A 19,463-nucleotide genomic window follows, 5' to 3' on the forward strand; every position below is an offset into this window, starting at 1 on the left:
TCAGGAATGAGGAAATAGTGAAAGTAGAGGAACACAAATAGAGATGTAGGACTTGGAGTAACAAGGGGTTAAACTGCAACTCTTCTCCACTTGTTAACCCTGTATGGTGTGTCTTCATCCACCCTACACCTAAAGAACTGTCTGGAGTCTGGGGTACCTCACTGACCATGTCTTACAAGCCCAGCCTCCAGGTTCCAGGAACAACACCAATTCTCTGATTCGCATTGGCATTGCATGGAGTGAGCACTGATGTAATCACCACCAGGCATTAGTGGACCAGATCCTGTCGCCATATTTACTGTAATACTCTCCAGAAGGGCGTGTGAGGCGAGCTTAGTCATCAGACCCAGCAACAAAATAGCTTGGACCGTGTCGCGTGCAGTCGCTGTCGTTGCCAGGTCGGTTGTGGTGGTGGTAGCTAGAGGTTTACCACGAGGTGGAGCATTCAGACCATGCAACATGATGATGACAGGAGGAGAGGCTTAGGGCAAGTGGGGGACACCATGGGCTGGGCTCTGTAGTCTGGGTCCCGCCACCAGCGACACTCCAACCCGCGATGGCTGCAGGTGTTACAGGTAAACTACTCCTCCAACATTTTCTTCGCGGAATGTTACGGTCAGTGGTTTGTGCATTTCTAGTTTGGAATGGATTGTTTGTGGATTATGTTGTCTCCACGCTGAGTAGTTACCTGAGCCAGTTGAGTCACAAGGAATTCATGCCTTGGAGATGGTGTGGTAGGTGGTAGACTCTTTCAAACCGACTTCGGGAGGTCGTAGCCCGTTATATTTGTTGTTATTACACTAAAAGGGCATCTTGGTGAGAGTAAAATATGCAAGAACAGATATACTCAGAGTCCAAGGGAGTAAGAGGTCTAATACAGGTATTTGTGTGTGTGTGTGTGTGTGTGTGTGTGTGTGTGTGTGTGTGTGTGTGTGTGTGGTGTTGAGGTGGGAGAATGACACGTATGTCTAAAGGAACTCCTCGGTTTTGGCAAAGTTTCAATACTAGTGGTTCAATAGTTTAAATATTTTTAAAGAAAACATTATTTTATTAAACTTTGACCCGGTGGCATTAATAACTGATCCCGTTATTCCATTACGTAGTATATCAATGTGATAACCGATAGATATTTCCATTTAATTTTCAACGCCCATCTTAAATACTAAATTCTTAATAAAAGTCAAATTTAAAAATCAGGACATCCAGCACTAAGTAAACGGTTTACTGGAAAGACGAAGAGGAAGTAATAAAGTCAGGAATATTTTCGCAATGATTATTAGAATCACAAAACGACTTTACCAAATTATTATTATTTTTTGCTTTTTTATTTTTTCCTGGTTATATGATCTTAGCAATTCAGAAGCCAATCACAGCTGTTGCAATAAACGATAAAACGGTTAAAGTGTAATAAACCAGTAATGATCGCTAATAATGAGCTGAGCTGACTGGTGTCTGGGTAGGAGTCGTGCTGGGTGGTCGAGGAGTGGGCGGCGCCGACAGTCATCATCACTCATCGCTCATTAGATGGTCCTGAGAACTTTGTCAACACTGTCGGGTTCTCTTTCATATTTTTTTTTGTAAGATTAGTTCTTATAAAAGAATTGTAACTTTTCGAGGGTATGCACAACGCTTTACGGAGATAATGAAAGACAGAGGACAGCAATGACCCGAGATGATAAGGAAACACCCGATGGGTGGGTGTGTGAGGTGGAGGGATCGGTGTGTTTGTGGGGTGGGTGGTGGTGGAGGGATCTGAGAACAATAGGGATAAAAATTGATCATCAATTGCATTCTCTTAACTCAATAATCCAATCAACGCCATTCGTTTGTTCCCCCTCACCAGGCTGCTTAATTCTCTCCCGGAATCCTTCTCCATGTGTATCGCTCACAAGATGCACGGATTACTTTTTTCTGTCCTGCTTCACAAGGCTTCACAAGGCCGCAATGTGGCCAGCATGGAGAAAGAGAGAAAAAGAATACAATATTTCAGAGGAATTGGTCCAATCTTTCTTGCACTGGAAATGGAAGATTAAAATAGACTGGGGGCGACAATCGATCTCGATTTTCTGCTCAGAGCGATCGATCTCAAGAGGCGAGCTGGCACCAACGGCTATTGAAACGAAAAACATTGTGAGAGAGGTTCTTAGCAGCCGGCACCTCCTCCTCCTCTTGATGCCAACAAGTTAAAGCAAAGACTTTAGCATGGAAAATCTTGAAATATCGTAAATTAACAAAAAAACTTAATTATTCAGGGTTGTCATTAGACACCACCCCATACAGAGAAAACAATTCTAGCTTTATGATTCTAAGAAAAGAAATGATTTCACATCTCCCTGTTTTGGGCTACAAAATAATAATAATAATACAGAAAAGCGTGGACACACATTTACAAGCATAACTAAAACACACTCACGAACAAACACACACACACACACACGAACACACACACACACACACGGGGTTTCTCACTTTCTCTCTCGCTCATCTTCACAACCTTCAGACGATCTGTTCCATGGCTGACGGGAAAATTGAAGTTCGATTAACTTTCTCAGCACAAAGTCCCAAACCCTTTCCGCTGGTCTCTACCAGCCGCGAGCTCTGGAAACAATTCACAAAGTTACAAACTGCTGACAGCAGAACCTCTGCCACTCGTTCATAGTCTCAACTTCTCACAGAAAGTCTCTGATCATCGTTTGGGTTCATTGCAGATGGCGCTGCATGTTTACTTTCTCTCACTATGTCTCTGTCTCTCTGTGTGTGGACTTGTCTGTTAAAAATGGACTCAGCTGCAGCGAAATGTTCGCTAAGAAACTGTTGAAACTCTTAGTTTTAGTTTAGCTAGCATTGACCATCCAGTTAGTGGCCTGGGGTCAGCTACCCGCATGGAATGTTGATACAATGTCACGTGTTCAGTGGACATGGTGCTCGTGGTGCAGCTAGTGACTTCCGGTACACCGCCCCCTGGCGGATTGTCTGTCCACAGCCCGCGGCCATCAGCAGTTGGTGCTGCTGCCGATCCTCACCGCCGAGATGGTTGGCCACGCCATAAACTCCGCATTCCCCAAGCGAGCCTCGTCCAGAAAGGTCAGCCGCAAGGTGGCCATTCCCCTGGAGACCATCAAGCACGGCGACAGGATGGATCCGCAGGAACGACTCTTCTTGGAGGCCGTGGAGAAGGGAGACAAGCACACTGTTGTACGATGCCTTACTGGTGAGAACAACTTGTTTTCTTGTGTGTGTGTGTGTGTTTGTTTTGCATGTAAAAGATTTACAGTAAAAAGAGTTTGTCCTCATCTGAAGGACTTGACTAATGCTGCCGTTGTTAGCTTTATTTTTCTCCTACTTCTTTCTTTTCTTCCTGTTTTCTTTTCCTTCATCAATATCATCTTTTTAAATTCCCTTTTGTCGTTCTTCATCCTTCTGTCACGTGACTATTTTCTGCGGTCTGTGTTTCAGGCCCGAACCCCGTGTCGGTCAACTGCACGGACATGCTTGGCCGCTCCGCCATCCAGATCGCCGTGGACAACGAGAACACGGAGTTGGTGGAGCTGCTGCTGATGCAAGATGGCGTCAAGATCGGCGACGCTCTGCTGTACGCCATCAGGGAAGGCGTGTACAAGATCGTTGAGGTAACGACCGCCGTGACGTCACGCTTGTGGTTAGTCGGGCAAGACTGGGACATTGTAGGTGTCGGGCAACCGCACGCATCCCAAACAGTTTTGATTAACGATAACCGCGATGTTTGTTGCGGAAATGACAAAGTGATGGTTGCACGAAGGAGTGACGGAGCGACTGAGGTTGTTCGATACTTGTAATGGGTCGGGGATTTTTTTCCCCCTTTGGGAGTAGATAAAGAGTTGGAGGAAGTGCACTGCAGCAGACGGCGATGTGTGTCGGGGACGACAAGAAAGGTGGATGGCAAGATCAGAATTTGCATGATGGAGGAAGTGACGTGAAGGGAGACGCACAAATTAGTTTCCGGTTCATAACAAAAGCTGCTGCAGGAGACAGAAATAATGTTGACAAATCAATGGTTGTGGACACACAATACCTTATTGCTGTTTGTGTGTATGATAGTGTGTGTGTGTGTGTGTGTGTGTGTGTGCGTTTGTGTGTGTGTGTGTGGCATAGGCAGAAAGCAAATCATTGGATGGTGTAGAATATTTCGGATAAGAAAGTTCGTATCTTTAGCGATGTCACAGACCAGAATTTAATTTAATCCACGTGTCCTTTTCTGAACACAAAAATGTCATGAGACCCATGGTTTATGACACTGACAGCAGCTGCTATGTAAATGTTCGTGTTAGAAGGGATGATCTAAGTGTTTATGTTAGAAGGGATGATCGAAGTGTTTATGTCACAAGCATCAGCCTGTTTACTAAGTAATTCCTCATCTCGCGGGCTTCAGATGCTGATCGAGCACCCCTCCATCACCCGGGAAATGCTGGGCGCTGATTGGGCGAACGTGCGTCACATGGGAGAGGAGAGTTTTGACTACTCCGCTGACATCTCGCCCGTCATTCCTCGCCGCACACTGCAACCAGTTCGAGATTCTACAGCTCCTCCTCCTCCATGGGGCCACCATTGAGCGGCCCCACCAGCTCTCCTGCTCCTGCAAGCGCTGCCAGGCACAGGTGTGTGTGTGTGCGCGTGCGAGGGTGTTACTGAGTGTGTGTGTGTATGAGTGAGTACGCATGTATTTGTCAGTTTATAAGTGTATCAGAGGGAGACAATGACCATTCTTTATGAACGAGAGACCCCATGACCAGCGTGTGACCTTTGACCCCCAGGTGCACGCGGACAGCCTGCGTCACTCGCTGCTGCGCATCAACACGTACCGGGCGTTGGCCAGTCCCGCGTGGATCTCGCTGACCAGCCCTGACCCCATCCTGACGGCCTTCAAGCTGTCGTGGGAGCTAGAGCACCTGGCCCTCCGCGAGAACGAGTTCAAGGACTCCTACATGCACCTCAGCGACCAGTGCAAGCGCTACGCCTGCGACCTCCTCGACCAGTGCCGCTCCTCCGAGGAGGTCATCGCTGTCTTGAACAAGGTGAACTTTGACATCAAGTGTTGAGTAATCAAGCGTACTCTTGAAATTATTTCTTCTTTCTGTGCACAGGATCCGGGGACACGCACTGAGCCTTACCCAATCATTAAAAGAGAAAAATTCCTCCTCCTACTCCTTTAAATTCAAAACTTAACGGCAGTTTTTAACGAGAAGATTATAAAAAAGCTGCTGCAGTAGTTCTTCAACACGCAAGGAGAGACAGAAGCTTCTAGAATTAAATGATTTCTGGGCTTTCACTCAAGCCGTCAATTAAAAAAAATACAAGGCGCTGCCTGGCATCTGCGATTACCACGATCTGTTTGACAACAGTAATTGGAAGTGTCTGTAAATAATTACATAAAAACCGTTAAGTTTCCTCGCCAAACAGCCATGATTGTGAAGGAAGACCCGTGACTAAGCTCGATTTTGCCTAAGAAGCCAGTGGTCCCTGTCAAGACACATTGAAACACTGCCATTCTCTTGGACAAAAAAGCTTTTTACAGGACAGAAAGATTTCTTCTGAAGGGTTGGGTGGGACGCCATACTGCTTAAAGTTTTGTATGTGACAAAGTCGGACATGGCAGTCATGTAATAATCTTAGCCAAACATTGTCACATTTTTAAATATTTGGTAAATTGAAAAGGCTTTATATACGTATATTTTCATCCTTAGATGTTTCTCTTGTTTGACTTTTCAATTTTGTTTAAAGATTATTCTGTAGGGCTTCGTTCTGAGGACAAGAAGGAAGCAGCAGATGTTTAGAAATGGTTTCTGCGATTAATCCTGCTCACTAGATGCACCTTTGAAATCATTTGCTTTATTTTCAAGTTCTAAACACCACAAGGCAAGACATGGCTCGAAAATTTGATGAAGAAAATCATAGTATTGTGTTAATAATGTTTACTCATGTGTGGCCATCTTGTGTAAATAGACGATGTGGAGGAATGAAATATTGCCAAATGTAGGCAACAGGGAGTCAAAATGTCTTTGTCGTCTGCACATTGCCCATTGCACGTGTCTCTAGTACATCAGTTAATGAGTTCACCTGAGGTCAGGGACCGACTGATTGCAGGTGAGCGACAACGAGCACGAAGCTGATGACGAGGATAACGAGAAGCTGACGTTGTCTCGCCTAAAGCTGGCCCTGAAGTACGAACAGAAGCAGGTATGATGTCTGCCTTAGTTTTTTAAAATATCTTTTTTAGTCTTCTAGAACAAACAGAAGCAGGTAAAGCCTTTGAATAATTGATTTGGCTTTTCTAGAGAAAATAAAAGTTGCTATGCTGGCGGCAATGTCCATGGTCCGTTACAACGAGCAAAAACAGAAATGATGTTGGCATTGGTGTGTCTGGCCACAACAAACAGGAGAATTCGATGCTAATGTCTGTGTATTTATTAGCTCATCCTCTCTGCTAGGCTTGAACATGCAGACATTTTCTTCCATACACCAGGGTCTTCCACAGAACTACTTTTTTCTGTCGGCGTAGAAATGTTTGACGGTTATAAATGTTTGACTTGGTGTCGAGCGCTGACGACCTTTCATGGCGCATTAACCGCTTGAGAGAAGGATGAATGCCATCCAGTTAGTGACGAGTCTGGGTGCTGTCAGAGGTCAGCAGTAACTCCAGCCGGAGTCTGAGAGACAGGAGAGGGGGACATTTACTGGGATGCCAGGGGCAGGAATTTAAAGGGGAAATGTGATGGAAGCTAGAGCATGCACGTGTCGAGCGCTTGTCGGAAAAAGTTTGGCTCGGGAAAGGGTGGAGGTGGTAGAGGAGAGGACAGGACGAAGGGAGTGATTGAAGGAACTCCGTGCTGAAGTTCCGCAGACACTAACAATTATCCCTGGAAAATACTGGGTTCGACCTTCTATGCAGATATCACTTTATCGCTCTGCTATTCATTGTGACGTCACCCTTGTACACGCATAGTGTAAAGCTTGTAATAACAGCCAGGTAAGCAAATATTCCTTGCGAACACAGTGAAGTACACACTCTTGCACACATGCAGATGAAACAGTATCTGAAAACAGAAGAAAATAAAGTAAGAGAGAATTAAATGGCCCAGGGCCAATAAAAAAAAATTAAAATCACTAGATTACGACGACGATGAGGGGGACGGACAGACAGATGGACGACGATGACGATGATGATGGGCTATGATGTATTTCTCGGTGTTGGCAGTTCGTGGCCCACCCTCATTGCCAGCAGCTGCTGACCTCCATCTGGTACGAGGGTCTGCCCGGGTGGCGCAAGCGTAACGGCATCATGAAGTTCCTGACGTGCATCGGTCTCATCCTGCTGCTGCCCTTCATGGCCGTCTACTACCTCATCTTCCCGCGCAGCAAGATCGGCCAGCTACTGCGCAGCCCCTTCATGAAGTTCCTCTACCACAGCGCCTCCTTCGGCGTCTTCCTCTTTCTCCTCATCTGCGCCTCCACCGACATCGTCACCGTCTCCTCCAAGAGGGACCGCCTGCGCGGCCCGCATCCTTCGGAGTTAGAGTGGCTCATCGTGCTATGGGTGACAGGTGCTCAATGTTTCTATGTTAAGTGAGAGGGCAGGGAAGGGGAAGGGGAAAGGGGCGTCGAGGGGTAATCAACTCAACTAACGTATGGTTTTGTGTGAGTCTGAGAGAAAATGTTTGTGTCCCTCCCTCTCTCACACACAGAGGGAGAATGAGAGAAGTGAAATCAAAGAGATTTGACAGCTGTAAATCAAAGAGCATTTTGCAAGCTTGTCTAGTCAAGCGTGCCTTATCCGTCAAAACAACAAAGCAAACTAAGATGGCGTCTTTCACGTTTCAAGTAACCGTCGCGGAAATAGCGCCGGAGGTTGGGTGAGATAGATTATATCATGAGATTATTGATATCGGTACCACAGCACGGGGCTGAGATCGATACACACTTTCTGCCAGAGTCGCAGAATGGCACTAAGCCAGCGGGCAGATGCTCAAGACAAATTCTGAGGCTTTGGTAAGGAAACCAGCTACGTGACTACGTGACTACGTGACAACGTGACGTGGGGCGCCAGACCTCGGCAGATGGGTTCTATCGGTAATCATCATTAACAGACCGTCTGCTATCATTCCATCGGACATCATCTTGCAACAGTTTGTCAACCTAAAAATGCCTTTGCTTCAATTAAGATATTTATCTCGATCGCAGAACTTGTCGAGCTTCGATCCCTGGTTTCAGTCGGACGTGAGTAACGTGACGGCCATGTTCATGGGAGGGTGAGGGGTAAAGGTCAGGAGGGTTCTCCATGTCGTATGAGTCATGCTTGTTCGTGTCTTGCCAGGGTTCGTTTGGTCCGAATGCAAACAGCTTTGGGAGGAAGGCATCAAAGCCTACGTCCGGCAGTGGTGGAACTGGCTGGACTTCATGATGCTCTCCCTTTACCTGGCCACATTTTCCCTCAGAGTTGTCGCCTACTTCCAAATCGAGTCTGGCAGGTATGGCAACCGAGAGATGGTGCGCAAGGACTGGCCCACCAACGACCCAACCCTCATCTCTGAAGGTCTCTTTGCCATCGCCAACGTCTTCAGCTTCGCCAGGATCATCTACCTGTTCCAGGTCAGAGGTCACCCGTAGTGTACACCACAAACCTCCTCGTCATGAAGTAAAGCAAAAGATCAATTAAATAATGTATTTTAATTACAGGTGGACAAGACTATTTGTTATCAGCTTCTTTTATTTTTCTTCAAGTTCTTGAATAAATACTTGCCTCACACAAAGCCGTTGATTGGTGAAATTGCCAAGGCATCAAAGTAAGTTGAAGGAAAACAATTCAAAGCCTTAAGAAAATCATTTTGTAAAAGCTGTGAGTCTTGCGTCAACTAATCGTCCAGGATTTGTGAGCACAGCATGCTTTTAAATAACATTTAAATGTTAAAATAATTTTTTTTGCGATAAAAAGTTTTTAGAAAGCTTTTAGGAGAGTGTTGTGTGAACTCACTGCGAGTCAGACAAAAAACATTTGCTTAAACGACTGTGCACCGCATTTAAAAGACTTTAAAATTTTTAAACATGAATATAAAGTTCTTTCTAAAAAAAGTTTTAAGTTTTACAAGCACGTTGGGTCATTGGAGTAGTTTCCTCGGCTGTTTATTTTTATTTGACACTGAACTTCACGATTTCAGGCCAATCAACATCTCGGACCACTTCAGATATCTCTGGGCTGCATGCTCATCGACGTGGCCAAGTTCATCTTCATCTTTTTCTGGTGCTGACATCATTCGCGTGCGGCCTGAACCAGCTGTACTGGTATTACAAGGACAGCCTGAACCAGGAGCCCAAGGGGCTGTTCTACACGTGAGTCTCTGTTTCCTGATTCACACAGGCTCATGGGAAGGGTGGACACCGGCAATGAATCCCAATACCGATGTCCAGGGTGGACACCAGCAATGAATCCCAATACTGATGTACCTTTCTTTTGACCGAGTTCAACCATCAGCTCGTCTTGTAAAATTAAATGCAGTCCATGGCTATCATAACCTTAAAGACCTAAGAAGCTGCTCCAAAAGTATGAAAGTGGAGATTTCCATGGCAACCATTGTTACCTCATTAGAGTTGTTAACAAGGACCTGCTTTAATTTTTCTGTACCGAGAAGAATTGATAGCATTTCTTAAAGTAAAAGTTGCAATGATGGATGTGGACAAAGTAAAGATCCTGTAATTTCTTAATTCAGAGGAATAAATGAATTTGATAACAAACAGACCAACACGCAGGAATGTAATCGAAGAGAAGTTTCTGTTGTAATCTGAGTTATTACCTTGAAGAAATGAGTTGGCCATTATGACAGTTTGTATTTGTGTCCTTTCTTGTACCTGCTGACAGGTTGATCAGTAGCTATGTCACTCTCTTCTGGGCCATGTTCTCACTGACCACTCCCACCAGCATCGAGATCCAGAACGGCCAGCACTTCACGCAGACCATCGCCGAGCTGCTGTTCATGGCCTACCACTTCATGGCCATCGTCCTTCTCCTCAACATGCTCATCGCCATGATGTCCAACTCCTTCCAGGATATCGAGGTCCGCGACAGGTTTCTTGTCCGCACTTGACTTCCTCCACCTACCCCCGCCTTCAGAATCATTAGTCGACTTTTGACATAACCTTTGAACTCGAGCCTTACACTTACCGTTAAAATTAAATGAGTTTGAAATTATTGTCAAATTGCCTGGTTATTGATTCAGAACATATAAAATGTCGCCCTGTACTCTTTGATGTAGAGTGTCATGCCCGACTGTTCCACCCTCAGAATCACGCAGACATGGAGTGGAAGTTTTCTCGCTCCAAACTGTGGATGGGCTACTTTGACGAGGGCTCCACCTTACCACCGCCCTTTAACCTCATCGTCAGCCCCAAATCCGTCTACTACTTCCTCATCAACTGCCACCGGGCCATTCGCAAGTTCCTCTTCAGGAGCAGCAAGAACTCCCGCCGCCGCAAGTCTTCTGAAGGCACCATCAGGGTGAGCGAGCGAGAGAGAGAGAGAAAAGAAAGTGAATGGAGAGACAAACAAAGAGGTAGATAGGTAAATCTGTCGACACCATGCATCCTCAATAATAATAATAATAACATTTCAACATGGAGGCGAGGTCAATGCGCTTTAGAAGAGGTCAAGGGCAGTAGTAGTGATGCCGTGTGACAGTGAAGGGCATCACCAGTGGCAACCATACAAAGTCATAATAAAAAGGTCAGAGGACAGAAGACACCATCAGTGACAGCTGCCACACAATGCTTCAGCATTTCTAGAACTTCTGTAGACAGCACTGTCTGTCACAGATTATTTTTCCCATGATCAGCTTTCTCTTTCCAGTAACAAATTGCAAGGTCAATGATTAGGGTCAAGGCTGTGCAGCCCCATCAGTTTCACTTTTGCGCATGCGCAATGAAGGATCAACCACAAAGATAACATTCCAGACGCAAATAAATTTTTGGAACTAAATTTGTTTTAATGTAAATTTAACAAAATTTCTGTAAAAAGATAAAGAAAAGCGTGAATTTACCTCAGTCTGTGATTACGGGTCGCTCGAGGCAAAGCAGCCATGTCTGTTTGCAGGGGTCAAAGGTTTGACCCCTTGGCGACCTGTCGTAGAGTGTCGCTAGAGATTTTCTCCGGTGAACATAGAATCGTTAATAATATTTTCATGAAGCTAATTAGTTTTATAAGCACAGAAATGGATGAATGTGTATCATTTGTTTCACTGCAATATTTTGTGCTTACATCAACATTGCATGTCTTCCTTCTGGATTGTCTTTTACATTCTGAATAGCACTGAGGGCGCTGTGTGCATGCATGTGTGCCAGCAGGCATGTGTGTACGTACGAACATATATATATATAAGTATATTTGAATGAAATGACAGCATTTATGTGTTAGTATATAGCTTTTAGACAATAGTTTTGCTTGTAGACGCATATATATTCATTTCACACTTTCTGTCTTCTGTTTGTAGTCACAGAGCACGGCAAAAGTCTGGCTGTCATGGGTTGAATGTTTCATTTCTAAACTATTCATGTCCACAAGCTTTGTGGACGTTTGAAGAGTGTAGATGTTGACAAACATGAGCTTGTTGTGTGTCTCAGCGGTTTTTCTTTGTTGTTTTGTGGCAGCACTCGATGGTCAAAGATAAACACAAACAACTTAGCTATGTACAAGTCAGTAAAAATGTTTAGTCTTGTCCTTTGGTTACTAATCTTGTGAGATCATTTGAGCTCGTCTGGTCTCCTACATCAACATTTTGCAAAGACAATAAATTTGTTAGTCATTTCACTTTCACATAGGAATCACTTATTATGTAGACCAAGATTTCACCCAAAGCATTTGTTGTGAATCTACTTGACAAACAAACATGACTTGTTTTTCTTTTCTTTTTATTGTTTTTTAAACATGACATTTTTAAGATTCTTACTTCCAAATAATTAGAACTTCAGACATCTGAAATGATTTCTAATAATAAAAGAATTAGGTTAGCCTTATCTCTAAGTTGTTTATAAACAAAATAGTGTTACACCTGGATTCTGTTTTGTTTTCTAGTCTCGACAGACTGTACGCCCATCCGAGTTTCATGTGTTCAAGGTGAGATTCCTCCGTCCTTACCTTACACCCCTATCTACAGAAAAAATATCATCTGTAGAGCACTGATATTCATCCTCCTCTTGATACTTTCCTCATATTTATCCTGAAACATCCAAGTCAGAGAATGCCCCGGACACTTACCTGTCAGTCCACATCCCTCTGGACACTGGAGGATCTGAACTTGTCACCAGATTTCCTATGAGAGAAATACAGAGGGAGGTCTACTCCACTTGCATGATCTGTCAGTCCATTAAAGTCAATAATTGGTTGATTATTAATTAATCATTTTACCCTTGACCTACCATATTCAAAACTTGACCTGTCTGTTGAACCCTGTCGTGGACCTAACAACCCTTTCCGACAAAATCTTCTACCTTCTTCTGCCCATCTCCTACCTTTTCCCGAACTTTATTCCAATTGTCCAACTGCAGTTTCACAAATGTCTTTAATCCTGCTGAGTGCGTGCGCATGCGTGAACATATCAACATCCGGGCACTATTGTTAATCCTTATTATTCAGAAATAAGGTGTGAAATAAAATAAACCAATGACAGCATGAGACGAAATAATAAAATAATTAAGGTAAAAATATAGACAATAAAGACATTTTGTTTTTAAAAGTAAAGCATGCATTTTTTGAAATGGCTAAATATTTTATTTTTTGCATCTGTCTTTGATTCTGGTTTTGCGTATATAGTCGGAGCTTACCTTGCATGCCATTTGACTTGTTTCTTTGTTTTCTTGACGCCGACTTGCAGACGCACGAGAGCATGGCTCCCTTTAGCTCTCTTAGTGAAGGCAATGGTGAAGCTAGTGTGAGTAAAACATGAGCATTGTATTCGTTCACTGTTCCTGTCCTTCCTGCTGTGTACTGTGACTAGTGCCTGTCCATCTACTGACCTTTTGTTTCTTTATTGTCGCTCGCGGCCACACAACCTTCTCGAGAAATTCCTAACTGCTGTGGACACCTGTAAATAAAGTTTCTGCTTGTAATGTCCCTGTCAGACCATTTCTGTTTGAAATGACCGTTAGTTACACAGTAACCGTCGGTGAGTCTAGTGAGGTATAAAAGGTATCAGATTATAAATGTGAAGGCGATGTGTGGATCGCGGGTGAAACCTGAGAGAAATATTTATTATTGTTCTTTTCCAATTTTCATTTGTCTTCTCTATACTCACTTATCTTGACAGGAAGGAGGTTAACACTGGACTGGTGTAATGTTTGTCACCACTCCTAGTAAATCTTACCGTAGACCTGTATAGATATAAATATTCTGCTTTGATGTAACAAAATGATCTTTAATATTATTCCCTCTATCGTTTCCTGTATTACTTTTAACTATCCCAGTGTCTCAACAATATTAATATTATGACTTTTTGTTAACCTTTTCAGTTTGAACTTAACCCTTTCCGTTGTTAACTCTTCCATTATAACATTTAAACTATAGCTACCTGTAGAAGAACAGTTCTCTTTGACAAGAGCGGCATCACACAGTGGTTAGAGAATATTCAATGCTTCTTATCAATAATTCAAACATTGCTTATATAATGATCTAAGTACTTTAACGGACCTTTACTTAACTGACAACAATAAACATTATCATTTTTTATATTGGTAAACAGAAAAAAATGTCCAGTTTATTACTTTTTTTTTTCAATTCTAACGTGCTCGCAGTTTACAGACTTTCAAACTAGCATCATTCTGTTATCGTCAGGGGCAGATAACTTACAGTGTAACAGAAGCAGTGTAGGCTGCTCCTGACTTTAAGCAATTTAATGATTAAAAGAAGTGGGGAAGAAATCAGACCATTTTGAAAGAGTGTTAAGAGAAACTACTTTGTACTTCAGAGGCCGACATACACCGGGGATGTCAGCGCCGCTACGCATTCTGGGGCGCTACAGTATCAGGTGAGTAGGTCAGAGGTCATGCAGATACAAAGGTTATCCACAACTGTTTCAGATAAGCACTCCAATGTTCTTGCTGAATATTTGAAATTGATTTATGCACCCCGGTTAGCGCACCCTGGCTGGGTACATTTTCTAGCTGCAAATCTCGTATTCCTTGTCTACGGGTAGGCGCACCTGTAGATACGCCTATCACCTTGTTGTGCACCTGGCTCCAGGCAAGCACGAGGTCTACCTGTCCTATCTGTACTACCAATCTGTAGAAACAAACAACACGAACAGAACAACATTAACAACGGTTGTGTGCTGCAGGAGGTGATGCGGCGTCTCATCTGTCGCTACATCCACCAGACGAAGAAGCAGCTGCGGCAAGATGGCGTCAACGAGGATGATCTGCTGGAAATCAAACAGGACATCTCCAGCCTCAGGTGAGTCGCCAGGTGTCGCTCTTGTTCTCGACTGTCAGGTCGTGCCACGCCTGGTTCGTCAGGACGTTTGTGTATACCACTTGTTTTACAGTATAAACAAGGTAAATCTTATGCTCCGATCTGTTATAACTGTCGTGAAGGCTACAAAGCTGCTTGTCATGCACACGTGGTCACAGTGTTCTCTCGTGCACGTATCATCATTGTGTTCTGTTATGCACGTGATATCAGTGTGTTCTGTCCTGTACGCGCCACCACAGTGTTCTGTCATATAGGATCCATCAAGCACACTTTGCCCTGCTGCAGATTCGAACTGCGCGAGGACCGGAAGCGAGAAGCACTTCGCAGCACGGGCAACATGGACAACCTGCGCCGCGACATCCGTCAGTCCTTCATGTCTCTCTCTCCGGCCATGGGTCAGCGCGTCGACCGCAACTCCTTCCACTCCAGCTACCCTCAACCCCCGGGGTTGTCGCTGGGGCACGGGAGCTCCGTGCCGCTCTCGGGTCAAGGCCTCCTGTCCCCCGAGGAGCTGGAGCAGCTGAAGCGCGAGCTGGTGGCGGAGCTCAAGGATGAGGTGCGGATGGCCGCCAAGCAGATGATGGCCTCCTGCCTCTGTAACGGCATGATAGGGGGCGGGGTGTATGCCGGCGGGGGCGTCTTGCCGGTCCCACAGGCCGTCCCTCAGCTGACCTCTGACCTTTACCACACTCACCTGTACACACAGTTATGATGTCAATCCCCTGGCGCCGTCTCCTCGGGAAAACGGCGCTGAACAGGTTAAGTTCAGGTGTTTGAAGATGCTAGAAAGGTCTGCTACCGACACCTTGTCGAGACCTTTCTTAAAGTGTGAAAATATGAACAAGTATCCATGGTGATAAGGCCTTGACACATCGTTACCATCGCATTGTGATTGATTACCACAGAATAGATTGATCATTCCCTCTGTTACAAAATAAACAAACCGGTTGTTTTCCGTTGTTTCTACATTTGACCAGTTACCAGACTAACAATGACTATAATGAACAGTCTGTGCGAGATGATGTCAAGCACCAGTGATGCTGCCCTTGAACTGTGGGGCCAGGTCATGGTTGTCCAACGACAGTTGGCAATCTTAAGGAAGTAACGGTTCTTTCACCTTGCTACTTAACTGTGACAGAAGCCGTGTGTGCTGTCAGGTGGGATGCTGGATCACACGATCCACCCAACACATGAAAATATTTTTCTTGAAGGGTGCTAAATGGACACAGGAAGCTTTCGACAGCTTTAACAGCGACCACTCAGTACTTTTTATGCAAGGACAATTCCAAACCCATAATATCAAAGAGAAAAGAACCTTCAGCAGACATGTTGGAGATGTTGCTGGGCGACGGACAATGAAGGAGTTAATGAAATAGCTTGTAATGAATAATTTCCTACCATCCCAATGCCAGACTTGTGTTGCTGTCTTGGATAGATGTAGTATGTAAGTATAGTATATAAGGCAGCACCCAGACATCGGTGTCTAGTTGTAGTCAATGGTGTCAGATCTTAGCAACGCCCACTTATTTTCTGCTTCGCTTTGAGGAAGGTGGATACATGTCTGTGTAAAGGTGTATACAGGTGTACAGATATTTGTTGATTTCAAATCCGTATGAAAACTCTCGGCATTTATTGACAATCAGTACCTCGGTGTCTTTGTGCTTGGAAATATTCTACATCTGTACACATGTTTGCGCGAGTGTACGTTTACATCTTGGTATTTCCTGTGTGTGTGTGTGTGGGTGTGTGGGTAGGTGGCTCTGCTTGTCCGTTTGTTTTACTTGTCGGATGTGTGTGTGAGAGAGAGAGAGCGTGTGGGGAAGGTATGCGTGTGTCTGTGTAAAACTATGTGCATGCGAGTGTGTGTGTGTGTGTGCTTTTAGGAAGTTTGCTGCTTGACTTGTTTCTCTTGTTTCAATGACCATTGCCTAGAAACTTGCTTCCATCTGTAAACTAAATTTTGATGAGAGCCTCATAATTTTGTAATAATTATAAATTATTGTACTGGCATAAAATTTTAAAATCCATGCTAGTCAGAGAGCTTGTGAGGTGTTCCTATAGAAGGTTGTGAATATACTTAGAATAGCCAACAGACTGGTGAACATTCCTCTCAAAGTTTTGATGAATGGTTACAGGATGACCAAACTATTTTCTCCTGGACCTTGGTCTTGTACATATTTTGTGACAACAGGTAGAACTACTAGAACTATGAAAGCTTTGCCATGTGAGGTGTTCGTGTCCAGTTTTGTCCACTTTCCACGTTTCACCATCGTCTGTGATAGATGTCAGAGGACTACGAGCATTGTCGATGCATTTGTCGGTGCCAGGTGTGTAATTATACATAACTCAGTCTGTGATCCAATATTCATGCACAGAAATTTGTAGAAAATGTAAAAATTTCTCTTGCTTCTGCATGCTGCGAGACTGACAATGAAAGAGAGAGTGATATAAAGAGAGAGAGAGAGTGATAGAAAGAAAGAGAGAGAGAGAAAGAAAGAAAATGTAATTACAAGATTTTATAGCTTTTTTCAAAGTCGTGATGAGTTGTCAATAGCAATATCATTGTATGAAAATAATTTTGTACACTTGATATAAAGTATGTCTATACAAAGCTGTTACCGCACGTGTCGGCATATAAATAGAAAGAGCGGGGAAGGTTTTGAAGAAATGTTTTGTATCTGCGAGGTATTTGTCCTTGCTGAGGAAAGATTGTTTTATTTTGCTTGATGATGGCCAGAATAATTGCAAACGTGTTTACCAAGAACCAGCTTCGTGCGGAATATGAGGGTCCAGCCATCAACGTGATGTGGACATGTCTCGCAGCTGCGTTGCCAGGCAACTTGGTGAAGAACGAATAAAACGTTGTGTCCTTATTATTGTTTTGTTTACAGGCTTGTCCGCGCACGAATGTCTTTACCTTTCTAAACATCTAGTCCCACTCACAGCTCATCGTGACAACTATTTTTATATCTGAGGACCTCACACATCCACTTGTGCTCTGTGTGTGTGTGTGTGCGCGCGTATGTTTGTGTGTGTGTTTGTGTGTTTGTGGGTTTGTGTGTTTGTGTGTGTGTCCGCCATGTACTCTGAGATCCGCCATGAGCTCCATATTATACAGACTGTAAATGTCACATTGATGGGGTTCACAAACACATGTTTGCCGTACATAAAAGTGTCACTTGTTGATGCAAACTTTATGGTTACTTTTATTTGACACGAAATGGAAATCAAGGTATTGATGTGTCCCAGGGGCTCATCCTGACTAAAATTCTGGTCAGTGATTTCTACTCAGCTGTCAAAGTTCATAGATTTTCACTTTCAGCAGCGGATCAAGTTGACATGAAAATAACGGTTTAGTCTGACGTATTTTGAAATGGAGGAGACTTTGGTGGTGGAACTCTACGATGAACATGCTGTGTGCTGTCATTACTGAGTGGACCAAACAATTACTGTCTAAAGTCATTAAAGTAATTGGTATCACGACGGCTACAACGTATTGCTCGGTCTCGCCAATCAAACACTACAAATTGCAACTCCATAGTTGAGTGAGAGAAAAACTGATAGGAAGAGAGGAAAAATAGTCCCAAATGATTGTTGACAGCATTTTATTACTACAAATATTTGTTTCATGGTAATGAAGTGTGGTTTACTACAAGCAACTCATCGCGTCTTGACAATAATGGCGTCGAGAATGTTAATTAGAAGTGATGTGAGGCAGTGCAGTCTTTCACTCGTAGAGTGGTTCAGCGGACAAGCCGATGTGGGCTTCAAGCTGCCGCCTGCTGACCGGCATGGTCCCCGCCATTGTCCACCAGCCGCTGCCGTCCGTTTCTGTTTGGAAACAGTTCCAGTCCCTGGTTCCTCCTCGACACATCTATGCTCATGGGCCGCTTGCTGACGTCACCCATGCCACCTGCCGCGAGGTCAAGGGTCAGGTGTGATAGCAAGCCTTTCGTGAACATGCGTATTGGGGTTCGAACTTCGAAGTACACATGCGGGACACGCAGGTAGAGATCACTCAGCCGTAGCGTCGACATCGCGTTCTTTCATACGTCCATCTCTCTATCACACTTTTATTCTTTGTTTTGAATCGTTTTAATTTAGTTTGTTGTTTTCTCTGGGTTCTTTTCGTGATTAATTATATAAACCTGGCAGTTAAGGCACATAGAGTCGCACACTGACGCACGTATACTTGCTGATGCACCTTCACGTGCGCACACATCACAGACGCACGCAGGCACACCCTGAAGTATCCGCCACCGATGTCGACGCATGTGCATTCATTCCACATCCCACATCACCTTATCGTTGCCACTAGCTGAACTTACGACTTCTCCGAGGCATAATGGTGGGGTGGGTCACATCCTGAAGTCCAATCCATCTCACCCGCAATGGTTTGTCGTACAGCCATCGCCTCGTTAATACTGACAGATCTCTACAACCAGACAATGCATCATCATCATCATCATCATCATCATCATCATCCATCATCCATCATCATCCATCATCCATCATCCATCATCCATCATCCATCATCCATCATCATCATCATCATCATCATCATCATCATCATCATCCACCTAATACACCCAGCCGTTCCCGCGCTCAGTGCTATACTCATCCTCCAGCTCTCGGCAGTTACCCAGTACCTGTCACAGACCCTTGTCTGAAAGCTTTCAGAAGTGAGCCACGACATCATGGTCTGACGTCATCAACTAATCCGAACAAACGGCTTCTTTGTTGCTCTTGCTGAAATGTGTTGGTATTCAAGGACCGAACGACAGAAGATACGATTTTTAATTCTTTTTAAAAATGCATCAGACGTTTTACAAAAGCAGAATTAATCAGCAAAAGGATTAAACACATCGGCAAACACGAAATTGACAGAATTCCTATACGTGTTTGCATGGGTTAACGAAGGGTCAACAACACAGGCTATAGCACTGGGAAAAGTGGTTATATTTACAATAAAGAGAAAAAA

General features: G+C 44.1%; 1 protein-coding gene across 1 annotated transcript; it reads left to right on the top strand.

Moving 5' to 3' along the window:
• Positions 1–481: 481 nt before the first annotated feature.
• On the top strand, positions 482–17,355 carry LOC112560581 (transient-receptor-potential-like protein). Its single transcript, XM_025232510.1, is given in 18 exon segments — positions 482–575; positions 2,984–3,211; positions 3,457–3,629; positions 4,409–4,522; positions 4,524–4,634; positions 4,791–5,051; positions 6,121–6,213; positions 7,232–7,577; positions 8,348–8,622; positions 9,189–9,267; positions 9,270–9,360; positions 9,887–10,082; positions 10,310–10,522; positions 12,092–12,133; positions 12,891–12,947; positions 13,980–14,039; positions 14,349–14,464; positions 14,768–17,355. Coding segments are annotated over 18 exon segments (2,901 nt in total). The 5' UTR covers positions 482–556; the 3' UTR covers positions 15,195–17,355.
• Positions 17,356–19,463: the final 2,108 nt, after the last annotated feature.

This window comes from Pomacea canaliculata, linkage group LG3, assembly GCF_003073045.1.
Source record: "Pomacea canaliculata isolate SZHN2017 linkage group LG3, ASM307304v1, whole genome shotgun sequence".
Taxonomy (NCBI): Eukaryota; Metazoa; Mollusca; class Gastropoda; order Architaenioglossa; family Ampullariidae; genus Pomacea; species Pomacea canaliculata.